The sequence below is a fragment of the Dermacentor albipictus genome, chromosome 4 (genome assembly GCF_038994185.2).
Source record: "Dermacentor albipictus isolate Rhodes 1998 colony chromosome 4, USDA_Dalb.pri_finalv2, whole genome shotgun sequence".
NCBI lineage: Eukaryota > Metazoa > Arthropoda > Arachnida > Ixodida > Ixodidae > Dermacentor > Dermacentor albipictus.
In genome coordinates, this window is record NC_091824.1 from 31,922,822 (window position 1) to 31,950,667 (window position 27,846).

The 27,846-nt window shown below is 48.6% G+C and overlaps 1 protein-coding gene across 1 annotated transcript in view; it reads left to right on the forward strand.

Annotated features, from left to right (window-relative positions):
* LOC135900184 (A disintegrin and metalloproteinase with thrombospondin motifs like) overlaps window positions 1–26,005 on the forward strand; it is a 47,288-nt gene extending 21,283 nt beyond the window's left edge. The window contains exons 5-7 of the mRNA XM_065429627.2: window positions 5,906–6,041; window positions 6,139–6,246; window positions 25,867–26,005. Of these exons, the coding sequence (XP_065285699.2) occupies window positions 5,906–6,041; window positions 6,139–6,246; window positions 25,867–25,908 (286 nt within the window). The 3' untranslated portion in view covers window positions 25,909–26,005. The remainder of the gene's footprint in view (window positions 1–5,905; window positions 6,042–6,138; window positions 6,247–25,866) is intronic.
* The last annotated feature ends 1,841 nt before the right edge of the window (window positions 26,006–27,846 follow it).

The following is a 27,846-nucleotide window of genomic DNA, read 5'->3' on the forward strand; positions in this document are numbered from 1 at the left end:
CCTCGGTAGCTCCCAGGTGCGTGGTTACATCGCAAAGACCATGCATTACTGAATTTTGCTTGTGCGATAGATGGTACAATAACGTTCTGCATACGAATAGCAATTTACCAGATTGCTGCATTTCTGGACAGTTGCACTCTGTACGGCCACCGCTCGTCGTTTCCTTCAGATACAGTGAAAAGCATGCAGCGCTGACATGGAATGATATTATCATGCTGCAAAATACACGGACTTGCGTATGTGAACATCGTTGCGTCGCACCAATACCAGTTGGTATTAGGGGCCAGGCTTCGAAAATGGCTCTAACTCCTGATTTCTGAAGCGTGTTGTCGCTTGTCGAGACGTGTCGCCACGTCCTGCTTGTTGCGTGCTCACAGCACAAAGTGAGAAATGTTTCAGTTTATATCGCGGTAGTCCACCGCAGAGTGTGACAGCTTAAGGACCACGCCCCGCCGGACTCTCGGGAAAACCCCCGCGCCGAATGAGACAGACTGAGCAAACCAGGCATGCGTCTGGTTTATCTCCTTACCTTTCCTTCCTTCCTGTGCCTTCTCTCCCCTGAGGAGATACAACTACATCACAAGCATGTACCAATAATTCAAAAGAACGTTCCCACCACTACACAGAGACCTGAACAGGGCACAAGCAGTGGCCTTACGCCAACTACAAACAAATATTCCCGAACCCGTTTCACCTCTAAAGCATATTCCCTGAAGCACACAAAGAAGACACATGTAAGATATGCAAACAGGACACAGCTACACTCAAACACATGCCATGGGAATGTAACCCAAACGCAATAACGACTCAAACTCCGAGACCCTATCACTGGGGTGGCCCGCCACTCTGTGCTGCTCCGACCTCGGCGACCAACATCGGGCCATCCAGCAGGCACGCGAGGTGGCGCTGAGACAAAATCTCGACCTCCGGTCGTGAAAGACTTGATCCCGGGTCGCCAAAAACGTGCCGGACAAATAAAAAAAAGTTATTACCAACCAAAATCGCTGTCGCCCGGGCGGAATCACAGTTAACTCGGAAGACCCAGATCAGCGCCGTATCGGCCTAGTGTGAACGGGCCCTTAGTTCAGGCAGCTGGCATACCAGCGGGTCTGAACTTGACCTTTGCGCTTGAACTAAAGGCAGTGAGTGCACTAATTCGTTGGCTGCAGGTAGGTCAGTGCTTCTACCTGCAGGTAGGTGGACTGACTTACCGTGTTAATTCGTGGAGCCGCTACATTCCTATGGGGATGCATTACGAGCGAAGGTGTTTAGGCTACATGCATGGGTTGCATACATTATAAATCTCAATTTTTTTTAATACGGCACCACACTACGCCTACACAAGTGCCGCAACGGTCGCCGCACTCCCTTGCATATGCCGCAAACGCTGGTGCAGCTGCGGCGGCACCTATGACGCGCTTTACGTTAGACAGTTTTCATTTAGCGTGACACGTTTGTGTTAGCGTTAGCGTGGTCTGTGCGCGAAACCTTTGTGGGGTGCTATTAGAGTTTTAGTATAGTGTAAAACGTGTAGGCGTCTCACAGCGCGAAACTTCACCACGCCATCTAGGTGCGAGTACTCAACGCTCCAAAGTCGATTGGCCCGCCATCTAGTTAAGACTAGTCAAAGCAGCATTTTAAACAATGGATAGTGTTAGGCCCAAATAATGAAATCCTCTTTACCTCACCAAGGGAGCCTTCATTGCTGTGAGGCCACTTTATGTCATTCTGAAAGCTTCCTGACTGCGGGGCCCTCGGTGAAGGCTTCCTTGGTACTTCTTCACTTTAAGGTTGCTCCGAAACTACCATCGTGCGTTCTGAAGCTGCTCCTTACCTACCCCTTCAATACCCCTTCAATACCCCTTCAATACCCCTTCAATGGGGCCTTTAAGAAAATAAAATGAAATGAAACGAGCGCTCCACCTCAATGCTGGCCCATGCGATTGGTTGCGCATGCGCGCTGTCAGCCGCCGGCGGTGGAGTGCGAGTACGGCGCCAGGCTTCGGAATACGTTTGAATCGCACATTCAGCATGAGTGGCGTCTTGCAATGCCGGCGTGCTGGTGTCGCTGGAACACATCCTTTTGCGCTCGACTGCGGGGGGTTCTCGCGATGAGTAAACAAAACTGGCAGAAAGCGTGCACGCGTCTTTATATTAGCAATTCAATTTAAAGAATATACGACCCTCCAACGTTCTTTTTATTGAATAAAGGTGTTCCTGTAAAGCTTATATGAGATGATCTCGAACCCAGGTGTACGGTAACCGTTACGGGTGGACACGCGAAGGGAGCTTTCAGAGCACGCTTGCTTCTTCGATCGGTCCTTCGCTTTAAGGAGGCCTCGCGTAAGGTTATGAATCGGTCGAAAAAAAAGAAGGTTACATTGTTTGGGCCTTAGACAAGAGTTTATTTTCTTACGATCATCCCTTCGAAACTTTCAATTTAACATAGGGCAACGCAAATGTAAGGAAGACGTTCAATAACAGGGCGCCGTCTAGTGGGTTCTGACAAACATATCCACGCCAAGAGAAGGCATTAGCAGCCATTATTTGGTTGCATAATGTTGAGGACAACGTAACGAGCTCTGGAAAGAAGAATGAGTCGTGTAACGTTAAGGGGATAAGAAGAGAGCAAATTGGATGAAGGAAAAAAGGCGAGTTAATAACATCTTAGTTGAAATCAAGAAAAAAGAAATGGGCATGGGCAAAGCATGTAAGGAAGAGGGAAGATGACCGATGGTCATTAAGGGTAACGGAGTGGATTTCAAGAGAAGGGAAGCGAAGCAGGGGGTGGCAGAAAGTTCGGTGGGCGGATGAGATTAGGAAGATTGCAGGAACAACATGGCCACAATTAGCACAACTGAAGCTTTTTATTCCTCGAGTGGTGAAGTTGAGTATGTACATATGAAGAAGGTGAAATGCACACGCAGCGCTCACACTAAATTTCCCCGCGCGCTGAAGCTGGAAGCCAGGCCGCAGCATAGACTGGCAAGAAACCATCAGCAAACGGTTCGAGACGCGAAGTGTATTCAGTCTCGGAACCAACGCAACGATGGCGTGAAGGGACTTGAATGGTAGTGACACTGTAGTTGACAGGGGAGCTTTGTTCTGTAATGATGTTGACGCCTAGCAAATGCAACAGGAACCTTTCACACACGCCAGGGGAATGAACGGGTGCCCAAAGCAGCACCTTATCTCCAGGGCGAAAGGAAAGGTCGTGATGAGAATTGTCGTAATACTGCTTGCGGTCTTACTGGCTGGCTTCTGTATCGAGTCAAGCGTGCTGTTGACATTCGTCAAGTCTTGAGTCTACCGGATTCAGACACCGAGGAGCTAGTAGGGACAGGAAAAAAAAGGCACCGAGTGTAAATATAGGTGATCGCCCATGAATCCGGTAGAAAGGGGAGTAGCCAGTAGTACGTTGGACATAGGATTTATGCAAGAACGTCACAAATGGAAGAATTCTGTCCCCGTTACTGTGGTCTAGCTCGATATACATAGATATCATATCACCTAATGTGCGATGAAATCGCTCCGCCAAGGCATCTCTTGTATGCTGTAAGCTGACGTCGTCTTATGAACTGTGTGAAAGTTCTGAGTACTTCAAGGATCCTCGACAAAATAGTCTTGCCTTGATCACTCAAAAGGACCCGAAGTGCTCTAAGACATAACACCATGGTTAAAAGAAAGAGGGGGGCGACGTCTGACACAAAGCAAGAGCGTAGAGGAGTCGCATCTGCGTTGCGCGTAGGGCTGTCGATAGCAGCCACAATCCATCGAAGTCTTGTCAGCGTGATAGGAGGACGCCCGAATAGGTATGTTGCAATGACGTCAAACGCTATGTTCGGATATTGAATGGGTTGTAGCAGGCCCCCAGGAGGCGTTGTTCGGGACTTTAGCAGTTGGAAAAGCGTGTAAGAAGTCCGCGACCACACGCAAAGTGCCTATTAATGCGAGAGCGTCAAGGGGTCCGTGTCGTTAGAAATCCAGTATTGGTGTTGGACATCGTCTTGCAAAAAATAATTCCGCACCAGAACTGAACTAATGACATTCCTGAAAGTGAAATACGTAAGAAAAATTGTAAAGTAACGCCTAACCACAGCCTACAGGCATGATGACATGGGATTGTAATTTGAATATACCAGAAAACATAATGCTGTTAAGCGGAAACTCAAACCCCTTCTCCAACGTTTCTACCATTCATAGAGCGGCGCGGTCCACTCGGCTTCTTGCAACAGTACCACCGAGATGGCGCTCGCCTTCGCTCATCCGCAGGAAAGCTGTGGTTTTCAGAGTGACAACTAGTCAGGGATCTTTGAAGGCAAGCGCCTTCTACTCGTAAAGGTGAAGCTTAAGCAGTTTCGAATTTTACCTGCATTCGCCGGCTTCCTTTACGCTCGAAAAAGCACTTTTATGTATCGTGCACATTATTAAATCGTGGTGCATGACAGTTGCGAAGCCCTGCATGCATATATATATATATATATATATATATATATATATATATATATATATATATATATATATATATATATATATATATATATATATATATATATCATCTGACGTACATGTATAAATATATATAGTGCAGCTGACGTTGGTCTGCTGCGCACCAACATATGTAGCACTTTGCTCTTCGAAGGCAGAACGTATATCGAGGGAGCGGCTGGACAAAACTTGCCATTGTGGAGAGCGCAATCATGGATCCGGGACCTCAAAGATGTGCGACGTAATGCTATTGTCTCTCGCATTCATAGCGAAATCTCTACTCAAGCTTTTTTTAATACACTATTGCGGACACCGACAATTCAATCTAGATAATAGGGGAGGAGCGGAATTCGCAACGTAAGCAAATGCTGGGTTCGAAAAAAAAAAGTTGCTGTTTGGCCAGAAAGGTGAAGCTTTGACCTCGGCAGTGTTTATTAGACAAGTACACGAAGGAAGGTTGGTAATTTTATCGGCCCCCTAAATTAGAGCAAAATTCGCTAAGTCAATTCCTAAGCATGTTGTCGCGCACGCATAAGGAAGCATGAACAGATTTCACTCGATGAACATGAATAGTCGCTATCACAACGCTGGCACGGTGAACAGTGGATGCAGCGCCGAGCCCCCAATTCCCCTTCGTGCTTTCTCTCGCTTCAACGGGAACTAGGGCTGCGATAAACAGCGCACACGAAGTCATCAGCAATCTCGTGCGGCCTAGCCTTTGCCTCCACACAAATTGACTCCAACGTAGGGCGCACGTGGCCACTCGCGGCATCGCAGAGCGTATTTAGACGCATTAGGGCCTTGAGAACGCGGTGGTGTCTTCCAGTGCTCCTTCGCTATACTTGCTGGTAAACGCACTCATTCGCATTTGCCCAGCTGCTAAGTGGAATGATCTGTCGTTATTTAGAGCACTGCCGTGGCGTCTCTAGGACGTTAAAGGGGCAAATGGGAAACGCCAAGTCTGGACTCGTAGGTTGAGCATTCGTCGAGGCCTTCATGTGCAGGGAGTGTATCCCATCGGCTATTCGCTATTCGCTAAGTGCCGAGCGCCGAATAGCGCTCGGCACTTTCTCGTCTCGGCGGTCGCACAGCCGATTGACTGCCCTGGCTCAAGCATTGCAATTCTCGCTACCCAAGAGATGTCCTATAGATCCTGCGCTGCTCGACTTATAACTTCAGGTGCTCTCCTGAGGCCTGCATTTTTAGGTACTGCAGTTTTCCTGTGGACATAGATAAGATACTACTAGGTGTATTCGCGCTGCACGCCCAGGGTGTGTCTGCACGGTGGTTGATTCCATTCCGTTACTTATCGCTGAAACGTGTTCAGTACTTACTTAACCACTTCACTAAAGTTTTGCTTCCAATGAATTTCAGCATGAGCTCTGTATCTGCATATGTTCCATTTGTCTTTATTTAGCCGCTCCGAGTGGAGCTGTCTGAGTAAGCGACAGCGCAAACCAATCAAGCGGAAAGGCTTACCCGGCCGGCAAATATCTGGCAACGAATACTGCAGACGCTGCTACCCAGGCAGAGCTGGAATGCACTACAATAATGTACGTAGACAACGTTCTCTAGTAGACCGTTTTTCACGGCAGGGCACAAAATCGTAGCTTAGTCTCTGAACCTATTTACACGCATGAACTTTTTCAGAAATACGGTGTTAGAGACTGCAAGCTACAATGTGAGGACAACCAAGGTTCCTACATACTCGGCGTGCCCGATGGTGTTCCATGTGATGTGGAACGAAAAGGACGCAAGGTACTAATTTCTTTAATATCAGAAAAGTAACATGGAATTAAGTTTTAATGCATCTTCAAATTAACCAGTTGTCACGAAACCGTTGTGCGAATCAATTAGGAAAGTGAGGAATTCTTGAGAACCTTGCAGCATGGTAAAGACAAAAATCTGAGTGCACCTAAATACTTCTTATGAGCTGTGAATGCGAAAGCATTATTGTTCTGCTGACCGGCGCTGAGCGGTCCTTCGTGTCATGAACTACTCACGAGCGAGCGAGTGCGTTGAGACGCTTGGCTAATGCCTCCTATAGATAGCATCAGGCTGCTGCACTTTGACCTCTGACATCATGCTACTCTGCCCGACTGGTGTAGTATGCAAGGGGGATGCGTCCGAGTGAGCCGCGGCAATTTTGACGTCACTGATTTCGTCACGCCGGGCTTGGCAATTGAAATTTTGGGTCAATAATAATAATATTTGGGGTTTTACGTGCCAAAACCACTTTCTGATTATGAGGCACGCCGTAGTGGAGGACTCCGGAAATTTTGACCACCTGGGGTTCTTTAACGTGCACCTAAATCTAAGCACACGGGTGTTTTCGCATTTCGCCCCCATCGAAATGCGGCCGCCGTGGCCGGGATTCGATCCTGCGACCTCGTGCTCAGCAGCCCAACACCATAGCCACTGAGCAACCACGGCGGGTTAATTTTTGGGTCAAGTATGATGATGTCATTGAACAGAGTGCCCAGACCTGCTATTTAGGAGGTACTGCTTGAGCCCTGTGGTTAGGACACTCGTCTTCTGAGCATGGGGCCTTAGGTTCCAAACTCACTACCACCAACATTTTTTCCCTTTTGGATTGATTCTGCTTTCTCACACATACATTTATTGTAGCGCTTAGCGAGGAGAAGCTAGAACGCAGGCGCAAAGCTTCTGCAGACAAGGAGCGCGCGGATAACAAAAGGCTTTCGAGAGCGACGGTGAAGTGGCGTCGCGGCGATGCCCTCGGCCACCAGCGTGGCACGAGGTGTCCCCTCTCGGCCGCTTCGCTACGTTAAGGCACGCACGTGAGGTGGCGTCGGAGCCCATGGAAGTTTAGTTGCCATTTCCCTCATACAGGCGCCGACTGTTTCGCTCAGTGGGCCATTCGGTGTGTTCGCATCATTACACGCGCAGTGCTCAGGGATAGAAACACGATTTCCAGACAGCATGACGGCAGGCACTTTTCTCAGCCACCGTTTTACGCTGGGTAAATTTAGCTGATGCACTCTTGTGTCACATAAAAACGAATCATTTCGATGCATCTTAACGCAATTGGGCAACCTCAGCGATCACCCAGCGCTAACCAGTGGCGTAAGAATCACCAGTCCCAATACTGTCCGAGTATCGCGTTTCAATCACTGAGCACTGTATATATGTGCCGATATTGCATATACAGTAACACACACAACATTTGATGTGTTTCCCTGTATTTAAAAAAAAATTGAATGTTTTGATATTAGAGTTACGAAGTGGCAAATTTTGTTGTTCCCTTCCGACTGCATGGTGTGAAAGAAAATGTAACCTTGGTATGGTCAGTAACGTTGTCAAATTAGAACAGTTCCTCTGTTTTAAGGGGTTTCCAAGTGTGCTTCAGTGAAATATCTCAGTATATTTCTGCGCCGTCATTATTTGACATGTGTAGACCAAACGCTTCTTAAACAGCTCTCCCAACTCTCGCATTTGCTGACAGTGCTTCTGACCCCGAGAAAACTTTCCTTGGATGTAGAGATTTTGGGCCTTCCTTAGGAAAAGATAAATTGGCGGAAATCAAGAGAAATTTTGCGCTAGTACGTGCAGGACAGAAAAACTCATTGACTTGAAAAAGCACCATTGCGCAACCCACGATGGCCGAAAAGCGGAACAGCGGAAACGTTGGTGTATCTATATTTTAGTCATCGCACACTAGCTTCGGATTAGCCTGTGAAGTATGAATTATAGGAGCGCAGCAGCGCGGTAAACCCAGCTCGCCAAGTCAACGACAAGGACGGTATTATGTCCGCTATAGGCACACAGCGACCGTCTTAAGGCGCCAGCATCAACAGCACAGAAATGAGATGAAGACAATGGGGTGAAGACGCAAACAGCGTTTTATTGATTTTGCATTGTGGCTGCCCAGGCCTGATGACTGCAAAACGGATTCCCGTACGTCTTCTCTTGAGTAGGTCGTCACTTGTACGACTGAAGTCACATTCATGGGAGCTAGAGATTACATAAAGCAGAAATTGCGTGCAAAATTGCGTGAAATTGCGTGCAAGCAGAAAGCAGTGCAAATTGCGACGCAGATGTACTCCCAAAACAAAACCGCGGCAAGCTATGACGTAAAAATTTAGCAGTTGATATTATTTTGCCACTGCCATTTTGGTACATGACCGGGGTAGTTGGAGAAGTATGGGAGAGGCCTTTGCCCTGCAGCGGGCGTAACCAGGCTGATGATGATGGTGATGATGGTGATAATTTTGCTGTGCACGCTAAAATGGTTGCGTACTTATTGCATGCAGATTGTCGACGCCACACTAAAATCGCCGACAAAAAACGCACGTCCTGTTTCAAAAGCGAAGCTCTTCCTTGCAAATCTTCCGGGTTTCGTGACCGCGCTAGCTGCGGCCTGGCTGTCCCATTTGTCTAATAGGCCAACCAATCAAAATAGAGCATGCGGGCCGCATGCGCCGCTGGGTTTTTTGCAGCACTCGCATTTGCCACTAGCATGCGCGCATCCGCGGCAGCGGCGCCCTCAGGTGCGTGAGGGAAAGAAAAAAAGAACCAGAAGGCTCGCCTTCGTGTATCCGTAGACGCATGGTAATAAGAAAGCAAGCTATTCTTCTTGATAGAAATAATTCTAATTGCTAAACATGCGTATGCATATGCTTCCTCTGAAGCCATGACACGTTGAAGGAGTCCGTCGTACTCACTAGTAGACAGCAACTCCCATTGGCAAAAGGCAGGGTATGATTTATGTGTATGTGTTTGTGCGTGTGCTTGTGTATCGATTCTCCATTCACTCGATGTATGCACTCTTTCGCTATATGTATTCGCTTCATGCACTTGCTGTATCATGCACTCTTCATACAAGCTTCGTTATATATAGACTCTAACTTGTTCGATCTGCTGCACTTTTTTCCTTTTGGTGCTCCTTCCCTATCACACGTGTTGGTACGTTCCCGTTCTATGTCCATTGTCATGCTTTGCTATTTAACGCGACAGAGTTTTATGGAGGGGTGCACCATCGACTTCCTGTAACTGACGTGACGTTGGCGCGAGCGCACAAATATTGCCACGACCTCGACACAGCTGACAGCCACACGGTGCAATTCGGTCCCACATGCTAGGCATGTTGGGTGGCTCGTGGTTAGCGAACCATGTTCGGGCAGAGTCCTCTAGGGCGAAGTAGACGTTCCGTAACTTTTTCTGCTCGTCCCAATAATTGACGTCAGCCACACGATCAAAGTCGTCAAGCCAGTCTTCCACGTCCTCAAAAGGCTCACCATGGAACGGCCGCGGCCAGCGTGGGGTGTGGAGAACCAGCGACGCAGGAGGCTGTCCCGTACCGTACGTCTCCTGTGTCTGGCTTGCGGTTGTGGTGGACATCCTCGGCAGATCTTGCAGGCCGTATTCCGGAGGCAGTCTTCGAAGCCGTCGGCTTTTGCGTAGGTTGTCCACTTCCAGTTCCTGGGGGTCAGAGTACATAGACGCGTACCCAGCACGTCCACCAGTTTGTCACAGACAAAGCCACAAAGGACCTCGGTCGACGCTGGAGATCTCTTTATTGATCGCTGTCCTGGCACCTTCGTCGTTCTCTTCTTCTGCGAGCCACCCAACATGCCTAGCATGTGGGACCGAATTGCACCGTGTGGCTGTCAGCTGTGTCGAGGTCGTGGCCATCCATTACCACCTGGCAAGAATTTCAGCAGCAGATACGCGATACGTACAGCAGCCCCGCAAGAAAAGAACGAGCAGAGCAAGCCCTTCAGAACAGGGTTCAAAGGACGAACGAAAGCGTCGCCATGTTCGTCGAGGACATGTCGCGGCTTTTCAAGCGTGCTGACCCTGGCATGACAGAAGCGAAAAAAGTACGCCTGCTGATGCGTGCAGTGAAAGAACAGCTGTTTGCTGGACTGATGCGGAGGCCTCCAGGTACAGTAGCTGAGTTCGTCAGTGAGGCTACGACAATGGAGCGAGCCCTTCAGCAACGTTCCTCAGCCTACAATCGCCAAATCAGCCTGGGATCAGCGTCTTCTCTCTCGTTGCCCTATGACACCAATGCGCTTCGAGAGCTTGTGCGTAGTGTCGTGCGTGAGGAGCTCGATCGACTACAGGGAGCACGATTTCAACCGACCGTAACGTCCCTCACAGATATCGTCCGCGAAGAAGTCCGCCAGGCGGCACAGCCATTCGTGCAAACCAGACCTGAAGCCGCCCCCGTACTGACTTATGCACAAGCAGTGAGGCTACCATCGCAACCCGGGAACCACCGTAACCCGCCTTCTTCTGAAGAACCGCTGTGCCACTTCCAGGACCAAGCTTCACGTACAAATATATACGTGTCCACGAGCCCCCGAATCAATACGCGAAAGTCAGACGTGTGGCGCACACCGGACTATCAGCCACTCTGCTTCCACTGTGGCGAAGCGGGCCACTTGTACCGTGCCTGCTACTACCGAAGAATAGGACTCCAGGGCTATCACCCCGGCGCTCGTCGCCCACGTGAGGGAGAGCGCCCGAGAGAAATCCAGCAATATCTGGCCAGTCAACCTTCGTTGCCGTACGCGCAGTTTCCACCGGTTGAACAGTCCCTGCCAACGACCCGATCTCCGTCTCCGCAGAGGCGCCAGTCACGATCACCACCTCCTCGACGATCGGCGTCACCTAGCCGCTACACTACGTTCTCCGCTTCCGTGGGCAACCCGGCCACGAGCCCAAGTCGGGGAAACTAAGAACAGCGACCTCTGGGGGTGGGGCCGCTGTCCAACGCACTTCGAAAGATCCTCCGCTGCGACCCCCCGACGACGGCGTCGACGACGACGACGATAACGATGACGACAACGACAACTGCGTACCTTCGACACCTTCCTGCGAAAACCGTGAACCTGTTTCAGCCGACATACTTGTTTCTGTAGATAACCACCCGGTAACCGCTCTTGTCGATACTGGTGCCGATTATTCTGTCATGAGCGGACAACTGGTTACTGCACTTCGCAAGGTGACGACACCATGGCCAGGACTTAAACTCCGTACAGCCGGCGGTCATGTTCTCACGCCGATCGGCAAATGCACTGCGAGGATACAAATTCGTGAGGCCACATTTGTCGGTTCATTTATTATACTGGCAGAGTGCTCCAGGCAGGTCACACTCGGCATGGACTTTCTTCGGGAGTACGGCGCAATCATCAACCTTCGCGAGTTACTTGTCACTTTTTCCAGCGAACACGCAACTCATTCGGGCGACTACCACCCACAGTCCACGGTGTTACGCGTTTCGGGTGACTGTGCTACTTTACCACCCAGGAGTACTGCGTTGATCACCGTAGAAACAGACGATGATCCTCCCCGTCTCGGAATCGCTGAAGGCAATCTGTCAGTCTTGTTGGCGCGACAGGTTTGCGTAGCCCGCGGCATCTTGCAGCTGTCGTCACGGACTGCTCAGATTTTAGTGACCAATTTCAGTCGTGAATACCAGCACTTCGCCCCACGAACTGCCATTGCCTATTTGGAGCCAGTCAGTGACTTTCCCGCTTGTTTAACTGTAGGACACACTGATGACGATTCTAACTGTGACGTACCAGCCAACAACAATATTGATGTGAATTCTAAATTATCAGTTGAACAGGCTAGCATTTGGAGCCTTTTACAGTCTTTTGCGGACTGTTTCGCTTCAACATCGAAGGTCAACCAAACGCCTATTGCGAAACACAGAATTATTACAAATCCCAATGACAGACCTGTGCGCCAACGTGCCTACCGTGTTTCTCGTAAAGAGCAAGACGCCATTCGAAATCAAGTCCAACAAATGCTTACCGACGATATCATACAGCCCTCCACCAGTCCATGGGCGTCACCTGTGGTTCTGGTGAAAAAGAAAGACGGCACACTGCGTTTTTGCGTTGACTATCGCAAGCTTAACAACGTTACGAAGAAGGACGTTTATCCCCTTCCCCGCATCGACGACTCTTTGGACCGCCTTCGACATGCTCGATACTTCTCATCGATGGACCTTCGCAGCGGCTACTGGCAAATAGAGGTTGATGAGCGTGACCGTGAGAAAACCGCATTTATTACGCCTGACGGACTCTACGAATTCAAGGTCCTTCCTTTCGGATTGTGCTCTGCGCCTGCTACTTTTCAGCGCATGATGGACACGGTTCTATCAGGTCTCAAGTGGCAGTCATGCCTTGTCTATTTAGATGATATCGTTGTGTTCTCAGAAACTTTTGAGCAGCACATCCAGCGTTTACAAGCAGTTCTTGCCGCAATTCGTACTGCTGGTCTGTCTTTAAAGCCTGAAAAATGCCATTTCGGGTATGACGAACTCAAATTTTTAGGCCACGTCATCAGCTACGAAGACATTCGACCAGACCCCGACAGAACCATTGCTGTTGCTTCGTTTCCAACCCCTTCGAACAAACACGAACTCCGCCGTTTTCTAGGGCTTTGCGCATATTATCGACGCTTCGTGGCTAACTTTTCACGGATAGCCGAACCTTTGCAACGGTTGACTAAGGATAATGTTCCGTTTGTCTGGGAGCAGGACCAACAAGAAGCCTTCTGTGAACTCCGGAAACGTCTGCGCACACCTCCTGTTCTAGGACACTTTGACGAAGACAGTGACACCGAGTTGCACACGGATGCCAGCAACGTTGGCCTGGGTGCCGTCCTCGTCCAGTGGCAGGATGGAGCCGAACGCGTGATTGCATACGCAAGCCGCACTTTGACTCCAGCTGAAAGGAACTATTCCACTACGGAAAAGGAATGCTTGGCTGTGGTGTGGGCAATTACTAAGTTCCGACCATATTTGTACGGCCGATCGTTTCGAGTTGTGACAGATCACCATTCATTGTGCTGGCTCGCCAATCTGAAGGATCCATCTGGCCGTCTTGCACGCTGGAGTCTTCGCTTGCAAGAATACGATATGACGATAGTATTCAAGTCCGGGCGTATACACACCGACGCCGACTGCCTGTCACGTGCTCCACTTCAACCGTCGCCAAACGACTTTGATGAAGAGGACGCATTTCTGTCCATTATCACAGCATCAGACATCAGCAAGCAACAGCGCGATGATTCAGCACTCCGGCCGCTCATCGACTACCTTGAGAACCGTCTACCAGAGCCGCCTCGTATGTTTATGCGCAAGTTATCCACCTTTTTTCTCCGCGATGGCGTGCTCTACAAATTAGGTTTTCACTCGACCGCAACCGCCTGCCTCCTTGTAGTGCCGTCTTCACTACGTGACGACATCCTGCGGGCCTCTCACGACGAGCCATCTTCGGGCCACTTGGGCTTCGCACGGACGTTTTCACGCATACGCCAAAAGTACTTCTGGCCTAACCTTCGCCGTGACGTAAAGCAATACGTGAAGACATGCCGCGACTGCCAGAGACGCAAGACACCACCCGTGCGTCCTGCTGGACTTCTCCATCCCGTGGATCCTCCGAGGATCCGTTTTCAGCAGGTTGGCATAGATTTTCTTGGACCATTCCCCACGTCGAGGGCTGGTAACCGCTGGATTGCTGTTGCCACAGACTACCTTACACGATACATTGAAACCAGAGCTCTCCCACGAGGCACCGCTAATGATATTGCGACCTTCTTTGTACATGCTATCGTACTCCGCCACGGTGCCCCTAGAGTGGTTATAACCGACCGGGGCACAGCATTTACAGCGAAGCTCACAGAAGATATCATGCTTCTCAGTGGTACAGTTCACCGCAAAGCCACTGCTTACCATCCCCAGACGAATGGGCTCACAGAAAGGCTAAACAAAACGATCGCTGATATGATTTCCATGTATGTTGACGTCGACCACAAGAACTGGGACGACGTTCTCCCATATGTTACGTTTGCATACAATACTGCCGTTCAAGAAACTACCGGCTTCACCCCTTTTCGCTTGGTGCACGGCCGGGAAGCTGTCACAACGTTGGACGCAATGCTTTTACCCACCTACTGCTCTAATGTTGTCACTGATGCTGCCGAATTTGCTCGATGCGCCGAAGAGGCGCGCCAGCTCGCACGAATGCGTATCCGCTACCAACAACAAAATGACGCCGACCGCTACAATCTTCGTCACCGCGACGTCACTTATCAACCCGGTGACAGAGTATGGGTGTGGACACCGATCCGCCAGCGTGGTCGGTCGGAGAAGCTTTTACGCCGCTACTTTGGACCTTACAGGATCGTTCAACGACCCGGCGACGTCACATACGAAGTGATTCCTGAAGGAGAAGGCACCACGCACCGTCCCCGACGCCCACCCCTGTCCGATGTCGTTCACGTCTCTCGACTGAAGTTATACAACAGCCGCTGAACGCAAAGCTCCGCACCTCTCTCACCATCTGCGTCTCTCTTAACAGTATCCCCGTGGCAATCTCCAGTGCATCAATGTTCCGCATCGAGACGATGCTCCTAGGGAGGGGGGTAATGCCACGACCTCGACACAGCTGACAGCCACACGGTGCAATTCGGTCCCACATGCTAGGCATGTTGGGTGGCTCGCAGAAGAAGAGAACGACGAAGGTGCCAGGACAGCGATCAATAAAGAGATCTCCAGCGTCGACCGAGGTCCTTTGTGGCTTTGTCTGTGACAATATGTTCTTTCTTTATATGAATGGCGCCGCCATCTAGGAGCGGTGAAGCGGAGTACTACATCTTGACACTAACGAGCGCTAACAATGAGCGAGCGTTTTGGTAGTTGAGGCTGCAACGCGGTGTAACATATTGTAGCCGGTGTAGACCTTCCACTGAGGTGACGACGCAGTTTCCGCACATGGTTTGTCTTTAGCGTCCGATTAGCTGTGACGCCTCGTCGCCTACGTAGTGCAGCTTCAACATGCATCAGCAGTGCTTACACACTGTCTACTGGTTTGCTTGCGATTGCACCAACCAAGAAAATGGCTGCGCTAAACGGCGCAGAAAGGCAACGACGTCGATGGATAAGCTCGCTTTGGTCCGGTGAGAGAGACACCAGCTTGAAGCAGAACGCCTTCGTGCGTTCTCGACGCACGCTGTGAACCCCGCGACTCGCATTCTTGAAGCTGAGTGCGTAGCAACTCAACTGGCTCCCCAAGACATTCCGGAGCCGGACGAAAATGCGACTCGGCAGCACGACACCGCTCGCCAACAGGATTCTGTGTGTTAAGCGAACTTGCAACATGGTCGCCGACCCACAAATCATGCGCCTTTCGCTGCAGTGAAAAATAAGTTCAGGAAGCAAGCATGCAACAGGTGCTGTAAACGCACGTTTCTTTATCGTGTTGCACCGCTTCCTGCGAAAGGAAGATCAACCAATTCATTTTTCAAGCGAAGCTTCTCTTTGATAACTAGTTTCGGAGGGGATATGGTCATGCTAATACTCAGTTGCTCCCAGAGCAGAACAGCTGCGGGTTAGGGCGATTTGATAAGTTGACAGCTGCTCCGGATCCGAAGCGTGAGTCATTAGGCAGTTTTAGCAGAGCATTTGCTTACGCTCCGCTCCGCACACATTTAACGCGCACCGGTGGCAGCATAGAATGCATTGATTTCGCTTAACTAACAAGCGCTTCTCCCAGAGACGGCACTGACGTATCCTCAAAAGAGTTCTTGTGTGCTGTTTACAAGGAAGAGAGGCCTGGTTCCAGATCCTTGCTTGGAAATGTGTGGACATCAGATACCTGTAAACAAAGAGCACAAATTTCTAGGTGTTATACTCGACAATAAACCTGCTTTCGTTCCACACATTAAACATCTTAAAGAAAAGTGTCTGGAAACAATGAACTTAATGAAACTTCTATCCCAGACTACATGGGGTAGTTATAGGAAGTGTTTAATGAACCTATACAAGAGCCTAATTCAGTCTCGATTGGATTATGGTGCCGTGGTATATAACTCTGCCGCCCCGAGCGCGCTAAAGATGCTAGACCCAGTCCACCATCTAGGAATCCGACTGGCCACTGGCGCTTTCAGAACGAGTCCCATACAAAGTCTACATGTAGAATCAAATGAATGGTCTCTCCACCTACAGAGATCATACATCAGCTTTACATATTTCCTTAAAATACGCTCTGATACTGAACATCCATGTTTTGATACCGTTACCGATATGACGTGCGCTACACTTTTCAGCAATCGTCCCTCCATAAGACAGCCTTTCTCGCTGCGTGTGAAGCAGCTTAGCGATGAAATGCATGTCCCACTCCTCGAGCATCGCTTAATGCACCTAAGCAAGCTCCTACCTCCTTGGGAGTGGCAGGTGATACAATGTGACATATACTTTATAAAAGTTACAAAGCACGCTCGTGAGGCCGAAACCCGAATGCATTTCCTAGAACTCCAGCACAAGCACTCCTGCGCAGAGTTCTACACAGACGCTTCGAAGTCAAATGCCGGGGTTTCCTATGCAGCCATCGGCCCATCGTTTTCGGAATCCGATGTACTGCATCCGGAAACAAGTATCTTAACGGCCGAGGCCTACGCATTACTCTCTGCTGTAAAGCACATAAGAAAATCGAAACTTCAAAAAGCAGCGATCTATACAGACTCTCTCAGCGTCGTGAAGGCCTTAATGTCACTCAGCAAACATAAAAATCGCATATTTAATGAACTATATTCGGTCTTGTGCAAAGCGTACTCATCTAACCAGAATATCATAATATGCTGGGTCCCTGGCCATAGGGGAATCAAAGGTAACGTTCTGGTGGACGAGATGGCCATGTCAATCACATTGCAAGCTGTTAACCCTACCACTGCGGTGCCTGTCACAGATCTGAGGCCTTTCTTGCGAAGGAGGCTGCGAGATTACTGGCAACACATGTGGGATGCGGAAACGGATAATAAGCTCCACCTGATAAAACCACAGTTAGGATTTTGGCCCTCTACTACAAGATCGCGCTGAACAGATGTCCTATTCTGTCGTCTCAGAATAGGACACACGTTTGGCACCCATAATTTTCTACTCACCGGAAGTGAGCCTCCAACCTGTGTTAGATGCGCGGAGAGGCTGACCGTACTCCACGTCCTCCTGGAGTGTCGGGAAGCCGAATCTGAGAGAAAAAGACATTTTTCATTAGCATACCGACAGCACATTCCCCTACATCCTGCAATGCTTCTTGGTCCAGAACCGCTTTTTAATACAGACACAGTGCTAGGTTTTCTGAAAGATGTGGTCTTACATGTTATTAGTCCCATGAATTCGTAGCGCCTCCTCCCTCGAGAGGATGCCACTGCGATAATTGTTTTGCATAGCACATGCCTCCAGACCCTTGTGTTTCAAGGGCTCTAAGGAGGCAGGAGTGCTGTAGGATTTTTTACAATCAGACATATTTTACCTATCGTATCATTCTTTTTCAATGCATCTAAATGTTCATAGTACAAGTCATACGTCATCGCCATAATTTTATCATACAGATTTTACGCACTTTAGAGCGTATATTTTAGGGCCTTTTTACAGCCACCTCACACGAACTTCATAGTAATCATAATTACACCGCAAACTCATTAGCACAGACATGGCGCTCTTTGGCCATACCTGGCCCTTGCGCCACAAAACTCCATACGTCATCATCATCACGCCTATTACTTCCGGAAAGTTGTAGAAGTAGTCAACTGCCGGGAGGAAGGTTTACCTCATTAGAATTAAATAGGTACACGCCAAGAATTCCCCATGAACGACAAGGGAATCATGTCGGGCTAAGATGCTCGGCGAAGTTAACTCTAGATAACTCTTAATGCCTTGATGTCCTTTGTGTAGGAGGGCCATAACTGCTGATCGGAGTGATGCTTGTAGTGAGACAGACACCTTTGACCAGCAAGCAAGTCATTGCAGACTTATAGTTCGTCAACCACCGAAGACTACCTGACGCCGTGAAGCGGCATCTTGGATTTTCGAGGTCACCCACGCTGACAGAAGGAAATAAGTGTACTGCATTCACCATCTGAGTTTTGTGCTTGACGCCTATATCTCGAATTGAGTGGGGAAAGTTGACACGGGGCAGCCACTGTTTCGGCCACAGAGAGCTGCACCGCAACCAAGGGAGATGCATTCGGTGCGGTGATACGTGACAGCGTATTAGCTGTAGCCAAGAGCTTTTGTCGAACATGCAGTACCTTGAATTGGTATGGCATTGTTTTGATTCTTATTCTCCTTTGTATTCTCGGAGGCAACATGCCAAGTTCCAGCTTGCCAAAAAGGGAGACGAGAGGAAGTTGGTCCGCCTCGGTATGGAGTGTGATGCCACGCACGAATTCGTGAACCACCAGAGAGCCCAGGTTATAGCCAAAGCTTCCTTTTTAGTTTACCTATACTTTAATTCTGTCTTTGTCATTGCTCTTGAGGCAAGAAAGACAGGCCCGTGTTTACCGGACGGTTGCGCCTGCCGCAAGACCGCCCCTATTTCAAGCTAACTAGCATAAGCTACAGACCGCCGTGGTATACAGTGGATTGTACTTGGCCATACACCTACTTCCTGTCAGTACGTACTTGATAAAGGCAGCATCTTCGTCATGTTGCCAAGCCAAGTCCAGCTAGAAGATTTATTCAGGAGAGCTGTTCTCGGTGCGGCAATATCAGGCATGTGTGGCAGAAACATGGCGAGGTAGCTTACCGTTCCGAGCGCATGTTGGACACTCGCATCGTCTTTTCGAGCTTCCATGGTCCTGACAGCCTAGACCTCATGTAGGTCTGGCCTGATGTTTTGTGGAGACAGAATTGCTAGAAGAACTGGGAAGTCAGACACCACAAATCAGCATTCCTTCTGGTTCAGTGTGACCCCAGTCTTGGCAAGACGAGACCGAGCCTGGGTGTAAGTCGGGCATCAGGTTCGTGTAGAGTGCCTTGCAAGACGATTATGTCATCAGTCATGTTTGCCACCAATTCTTGTCCTTCCCGAATTCCGGCCACCTGATTCTTAAGGTATTCAGGCACTGAGGTAATGGCAAATGGAAAGTGGCAGAAGCAGCATCGACCAAGAGAGAGAGAGAGCGAGAGCAATGACACGAATGGCAGGGAGGTCAGCCAGACGAGCACCCCGTTTGCTACCCTACACAAGGCGTGGGGGAAAGGGGAATAGAGAGAAGAAAAGAGGGAGAAAGTGAGCACTGAGTGCGTGTGAGTGTATGCATTTCAAGTAGTGTACTAGTGCACGAATCGCTTTTCGTGCCAGTGACAAGTGTGCACACGGCCCGAGTATCTTTGACTCGGAGGACAGTCTTGAGTGCGGTCGGTTTAGAATTGTCCTCAGAGAGAGACGTTGTACGTCGTAGCGAGGGAAGGTACACAAAAAGTGCTCGATGGTTTCCTGGCCGCTACAGGAGTCGCACATCGGGCTCTCGGCCATTCTGATACGATGGCAGTACGTGTTCGTGAGCGCCACTGCCAGCCACAAGCGGCATAGCAAGGTTGTTTCGCTACGGGAAAGGCTAGATGGCAGTTGAAGCCGTTACATGGGATCTAGTTTGTGCAATCTGCAATTGAAGGCACTTGAACTTCAGAAATATTGCGACGAAAGCAGGCGTAGCTCCCTGGCAGCGTCTGACCTGGCCAAAGGTATTGGGTGCGTCTGGGTGTCTCCGTGACCAGACCGGGCACCCCTGTCAGCGAAGTTGCTGCCGACGATGTCATAGTGAGCAGAAATCTATTGAAAGATAATGTTGTGCTCTGTTGTGTAGTTCCCTTATGTCGGAGATCATCAGCTCGTAAGTTCTGTGGTGTAATGTAGACTTGGCGCTATGAGTCACAAAAAACAACCCATTTCTCTGTTCGTTCTTGGATGACATCGGCCAAATGGGGTTATATACGTGGACAGCTGTTTCCCGTCCGCGGACAGTTTCACTTGATGGAAACTTGCGGTTGCATCCAGCTTTGAGTACGCCAAGGCGTCACCTTACTAAGTGCGAGGATTTGCTCAGCTGTAGGAAGGATGTGGTTTCCCGTAGTATCAAGTTGTTGCGCCGAATTAAGTCGACCACAAGTCCTGAACACCACGGCATAAGTCTGTCGACGCTGCGGATCACTCCGTCGCTCTCAAGCTTGATGATCTCAGGCGTAACAATTTCGTGCAACGGGACAGGAATCCGATGAGGTACCCGGAGGTAGAATGGAGTGGAATCTGGTTTGTAGCGCATTATGTCCTCCTCCTTGAGGCGCCAAGTACACGGACGAGATCAGCGTGCAGTGATGCTGCGGGAACCTGCACTCTAGTAGGCAATTTCACAACATCGAGGGCTTCTATTGTCGGAAGTCCTATAAGAGGCTCAAAGAGAAACCCTGTGACAAAGAGTCGCTGTTAGCACGTCTGCCTGCTGCACTTGAGTCGGTCCGTCTATGAACCAAGTACCTACATTGGTTAACCTCCAGGCCCGGCAAGTAGCGAGTCGACCTTGTCGAGCTCGGCTGGATGTTTGGGGAAGTCATGTGAAATAGCAGAGGCCTAATATTCAGAGTGAGCTTTAAGCTATGTTGTGCAGTGGTCTACGGTGACGTCCACTACCATGAACTTGGCAATGGTTCATTCAATTGCATCGAGCCGATTTTGTTCTAGGCTTATCGTTATCGACAAATATCCGTGAACTAAGTTGCAGAGCGGGATGCGCGCTGGGCACTGCGGACGAGTATGAGATGTGCGGCCACAGAACCCGGAGGTGGGCGTTTTTACACAGTGGCGGTCAAAAGGAGGCTTAGCGACCCCGTGGTGGCGAGCAAATTGCTGCGTCTTCTAGCGTCTACTCACAAGGTGCGGGAGCCATCAGAGCTATGCTCTATCTCACAAACCGGTTGGAGCACTGCCAAAAGTACTAGGCATACGTACCCTTGCGTAGCGGTACATAGTTCCTGGCTTCAGTGGCTGGTTCTTGGGAGCACTAGAGAGTGTTATTATTCCTCGCCACATGATATGGTAGTGATACGTGGCATGTTATGGTGTTTGTATGTGTACGTCGTATACCGAGAATTACTGTGGCAGTTACTGCCGGTAACCACAATAGCCACCCGAACCGTGGCCAGATGCAGCGCGCATACATCGCCGACCACGCACTTCGGTTTAAATTCATGGTTGTTGCTGGCTCTGCACCCTCTCAGCAAGAAAGATTCGGCAAAATCCGTCACCGCTGTCTCATCTCAAGCTGAAGTGAAATCCATGGGCATGTTTTTTCGCAAATATTAGCATCGTCTGTTTGTTTTAAGGTTGCCAGGACTACAGACATGGCACAAAGCCACAAAACTGGTTTGATTTATATTTGTCAGATGGCGGCACTACATTAGCATTGGTAATGCATTGACTATGTGGAGCGCTATAAAAACCTTAATGTTCCCCGCATCACTAATTTACTTCCCCATTCTAGCACGGTACAGTATCGAGCAAACGCCAAGTAGACACCGAGCGGAGGCTGTACCACAGGTGAACATTGTAAGGGCATTCGTCCGTAGTACTTGCTAAGGTGGCTGCAAGGTAAATGTGGCGAAGGTGTACAGGATAAAGCAAAGCCCTGCTATCGTATGCATGTAAATACAGCTTATTTTTACGGCGTGACAAAATTTCTTGCATCAATCCACCAGCCATGGAACATCTAACAGGACAGGAAGCGATCGAAACGATGGCACGCAGACGCTGAGCCGATGACGCGGCCTCAGATGAGCACATCTCGAGGGGCGTTTGGTCTTCCTATTGGCTAAAACTTCGTGTATCTTCCACAGTGCTGTAATGAATTTGCGCATGGAGCATACTGTTGTCACAAATTTTGGGGGCCTAGAAATGGACAGACACCGTGAACCCATAGAAAAAGCAATTTATAGGACACCTATACAGAAAACTAAGCCAACAAATAATAACATGAAACACACTGCAAGACTCTCCACATGACCTTGTTATACAAATGAATGTACTATCTTATCACTCGAACACAATAAACTAACCTAAATGCCTTAAGCAACATTAATACAAACATGCTCGGAAGTAAAACGGCAACTGTCTGAGCATCCTTGATCGTCGTGGCTGGAGTTCCTGAACGTGTCGTCAGACGATGGTCTCCGTAGCTTCACGGGATCACATACGGCAGTTTCGGTGACGGTAACCAGTACCAGCAGAGTTTTATTTATTTATTTTATTTATTCATACTACAGCCTCAATGAGGCTACCGCAGGAGAGGGTTGAACAATGAACATACACACATTTGTGCAAAAATCTACAAATAAGCTTGCGTGAATTGTTTCAGTGCTAGTCAACGAATGCTACCCGGTAATCAATTTCAGACTTCAATTGTTGATGCAAACAGATTGTTTTTAAAGGAATCAGTGTGGGCGCAAAAGGTTGAGGTATATTGCGCATGATGACTCCTCGTACATGAGGGGTTGGAAAAAGTCAAATAGTTATCTAGAGAGGAGAGGCGAGGAGAATTGATTAAAGTGGGAAGGAATTTAAGGAATTCAAGTTTGCAACGCTCTGCAAGATGAGTAACGCTCTGCAAGAGTTGGACGGTGAAAAGTTCTTGTGATATCTCCTACAAACAAAACGCACTGCCTTTTTTTGCACTGATTCAATTTTTTGACTTCACAGTGTTTGTATGGGTTCCATACAACGCAGCCATATTCTAGGGTGGGGCCAATGAGAGTTTTATATGTAAGAAGTTTAGTTTCTTGAGCAGCAAGGCGGAGCAGTTGAAGCAGTTGAAAGATTAGTATTAGATCAATAAATTGTAATTGGTTACCCTAGGACAGTCGAAAAGCAAATTTTACTTCATACAGTCTTTTTTGAAAAGCTTTGAAGATGTTAACAACACCTCAGGTTAAATTAGTGGAATTAGCTAGCACCAGAAAATGGTCTACATGTCTGAACACCTTAGATGCTAGTCCTGAAAGATGAGGGTGTAGCCCTCCATCGAGCTTGCTTAAAAAATTTGAATTGAAGTTTGAGAAACTGGTGATCCTATGCAAATTCCTGAGCGCTAAACGTAGAGTTCTCCCTCTCCCCAAGACACAAATGCAGAATTCAGGTAAAAGCTCAGCAACTCGAGAGAGCTTGCAACCGAGGTTCCACTTTTTAGACTAAAAGAAAGTTCGTCAGTTCAAGTTAAGTTCTCGCCTCTTAACGTTACGCCTAATATTTTTCGTTTTATGCGTGCTGCCTAACTTTTTCGTGAGCTAATTCTTGCTTAACCTTAAGTTTCAGCCTCAAATGTTACCACCGGTAAAATACAATGATTGCATGCCTTTATTTTCAATGACAGGTGTGTGCTCACAGTCAGGATATTGTACAGTGAAAGCTCGTTAATTCGAACTTCAATAATTCGAATTTATGGATAATTCGAACTGTACGATTTGGTCCGGCCAAGCTCCACAGAAGTGTATGTATAAAAAAGTCCGTTAATTCGAACGCGAGAAGGTTCCCTGACGGATAATTCGAACTACGCTCGCCTGGCACACGACCAGAGAAACGCGCCTACTGCCTAGACACAAGGCTGTATTGTCTCCGAAACGGAGAGAACGGCGAGAGCAGGCAAAACCGGAAAAAAATCTAACCGACGCGGGGTCAGCCAGAAAGCAGCGGCGGCTGCCGCCTCTCTGTTCTACGTAACCTCCGAGACTTCATGCCCGTTGCGAATCTCGGAGGCTTTGCAAATCTTGTACAGCTGCTAATGTTGTGCGGAGATGGCATGGCAAGCGCCATCGTAACACAGCGAATCAAGTACGTCGCAGCTGCGCTTGCAATCAAGAACCAACTAATCAGGGCCTTCGCCACCTTCACTTGTTCAGCGTCTTTGTCTCGGCAGTCTTCATCGGTTGTGCACGTCTGTTTTCAGCTTAGGAGGTATCGGCCATCGCGATTCATTGTGATGGTGTTAAGCCTCGGCTAACGTTCGTTTCGGTGGACATCGGTAGTGTGGCACAGTCGGACCCAGAGCTTCGACTTCAAGATGGCGTGTGCCGCGGGCACACGCCATCTTTTTCTGACGCGCCAAATTTCTGACATGCCCTACTGCTTCCAAATCGCAGTGTACTGTTGCTCTCCTTCACTTTCGTTAGTTCGAACTTTCGTTAATTCGAACTGAAGCGGCTTCCCCTTGCGGTTCGAATTAACGAGCTTTTACTGTAATACCTACCTTATGCACTTCAGCTCAATTTTATTACTGTCTGAATTTCCTCCTAAATGTCAATGTCACAGACAGTGTCAAAAAGTAATTTATTGGCCTCGGCTCTTTCCTCGTCGATCATGTCTGCCTCTCATTAATTCATACATCATAATGCATTTTAAGATAAACCCTCGCGCTCGCTGACATTCGGGAATCGGGAATGTACAATTAAAAGCACTGTCCTGCAGTCTCATTTAATGAGACCCTTTGGTACAGTATTTGCGTATACATTGGACACTTTTGGGATACAGTTGGTTATGCCAGGTGACATAACGCAAAAATTACCGACGGGTTAAAAACAGCCAGCGCGAGAAAGCAAAGCAATGTATGAGGGATAAAGATTCAACGCGTACGCAAATTTTATGCGAAGCATATTACGAGGGCTCAACCCAGCTCCTCAGGCGCGGCGGTGACCATGAAATCACGTGACACCGTGACGTCACGACAGAGGAGAACCGGCGCTCCAACTCCCGCCGTCGCTCGCGGCGTCGCGCCCCGCATCGGACGCGGTGCGCGTCGAGCAACGCAGCGTTCGGCGCGACAACGAAATGTGCGCCTGAGCAAGCGCCGCACTCCTGAGCCGACGTTATGCGAAGCATATTACGAGGGCTCAACCCAGCTCCTCAGGCGCGGCGGTGACCATGAAATCACGTGACACCGTGACGTCACGACAGAGGAGAACCGGCGCTCCAACTCCCGCCGTCGCTCGCGGCGTCGCGCCCCGCATCGGACGCGGTGCGCGTCGAGCAACGCAGCGTTCGGCGCGACAACAAAATGTGCGCCTGAGCAAGCGCCGCACGCCTGAGCCGACGCCGACGACACCGGCTTTTCTGCGACACGAGCTCCTTAACGCTGTCGCGTTAAAATAAAGGCTAGTATGCTTCGCATCCTGGGCTTAACCTTAGCTAAGCCACAGCCATTTTTTTTGTATACAATAAATAAAACTAAGTCAATAAAATTTAGACAATCACAAGCCCGTACCAGCACATGTGAGCACGCATTAAAAGGAGGGGTAAGTGCGCTGCGACTTCTATTCAGCTTTGGAGGAAAAATGGCGTTCAGCCAACGTTGTGACATAGCGATTCAAATTGCACACTGTCGCAACCATAAAACAGTGCTTGCCTGCAGGTTTCTAAAGAAAACCACCTCAGTAATCAAAGGTGCAGTTCTTTTTGATAGTCTGTAACGTATGCAAGTTCTCCACATATGCATTTTTGTTCGTTTTGTAGAAGTAACGTTATTATTTCGCGCTGTTTTCTCACAGTTGCCTTGTGAATTGTTTTCTCCTTACAGCACTGTGTCCTAGGAGAGTGCATCAAAAATCACGGCGAGTAACCGAAAAGAAAGACATGCATTACATTTGGATATTGCATTTTTCAATGTTCACTTCCATAATTGCTGGCTTTCTTCGAATAAAATGCGTGGATCGGAATGACTACGTTCGACCTTCATTTCAGTCCACATAAGAGGAAATGATTATGTCTTCATCGCTCTTAAATTGCATTCCACTTACTTTAGCAATACATTTCCGATGTTTTACTAAGGCGGAGGGCACAATATGTCATACACGTGCCATACACTGTGTACAATCGGCTGCTACACGCAGCTATATCGCGTAGTCTTTCAGGTTACATGAAATCTCTTGAATTATTTTTTGTGCTGTCCGTACATATACAGCGACTTGATAAACTGGAATTGAATTAGTGTATCGTAAACGTTTCTAAATGAGGAAGCATACCCTCCCAACTCAGTCTGAAACAGTGCACTGAAGGTACTTTTGCAGAACCATCACCAGATAGCTGCGATAGCTGTAAATATCAAGAAAAGCACGCAACGTGTATTTATTCGCAGCTCACAATGTCTAATACAAGATGATATTGATCGTACGCGCTATCCGGACACATTTAAACTGTAACAAAGTTTTGCGACGTGATAGTGGGTTGTAGAACTGGACAAGCTGGTTCTAGCGCTGCAAGTCGTGAGGCGATATCCAAAGCATATGTTATAAGCTATGTGACGTGATGCTTTAAAAAATTAAATTGTGGGGTTTTACGTGCCAAAACCACTTTCTGATTATGAGGCACGCCGTAGTGGGGGACTCCGTAAATTTCGACCAACTGGGGTTCTTTAACGTGCACGGGTGTTTTCGCATTTCGTCCCCTTCGAGGTCAGCGCGACCGGGATTCGATCTCGCGACCTCGTGCTCAGCCGCCCAACACCATAGCAACTGACCAACCACGGCGGGTGACGTGAAGCTTTGTTGAAGCGGTTTTTTTTTATGAACACCCATCTTCTCCAAAGTGTTTTGCAGCATAGCAGTTACCTACTTGCGCCGGAAGATGTCCATACGCGGTGACCTCCGCTACGTGACTGACACATCCGCGATTTACGCTCTCTTTAGGATCAGTCCGTTTTCCCCACACTGTCCCCAAGACCAGCTCGCAGTAGTATTACACGATCTTCTGGATCAACGCAATTTAGAAAAAAACTGATGGAGCGGACACACTAGACCCCGGGAATGAAGGAATAGGAAGCTTCTAACCCGACACGAGGGGTGAAAATTATTCGTCCCGATCTTCGCTTTAAAAGAACCCTGTGACCGTACTTTACCGTACAATTTCTGCATTACAACGCGTTAGTTGTTTTTTTTTCATTTTTACGAATATTATCGCAAAAATATATACAAAGATTGACACCGGCCATCAAACGTTATTAAAATTATGGGGTTTTAGGTGCCAAAACCACTTTCTGATTATGAGGCACGCCGTAGTGGGGGACTCCGGAAATTTCGACCCCCTGGGGTTCTTTAACGTGCGCCTAAATCTAAGTACGCGGGTGTTTTCGCATTTCGCCCCTATCGAAATGCGGCCGCCGTGACCATAAACGTTATTCAACACACATCTTCAAAATACAAGCAAAGAAGAAAAAAAGAAAGAATGCATTCGCATTTCACTCACTCTGCGAGGAATGATGTTGATAGCAATAAAAATGGGGCTTTCATCAGGAGATAGTGCAAGCTGTCTTTCCATTGTAGATTTTGCCAAGAAAATTCGCAGGCACGCTTTTGGGTGCACGTCATTATTATGTAGAGCGTTAATAGCGACGACTTGTGAGTATTTTTTCGACCACAACACCTGATAAACATTATTGTTGTGTTTGTGTAGTCGCAGAATTGTAAAGAAAAAATCTAGTACGCGCATATTATTCCTGCTGACACATTTGCAGTAGAAAACAGGTGCGACGTGGCCACGGCAGTATTATTTCTACTTCCTG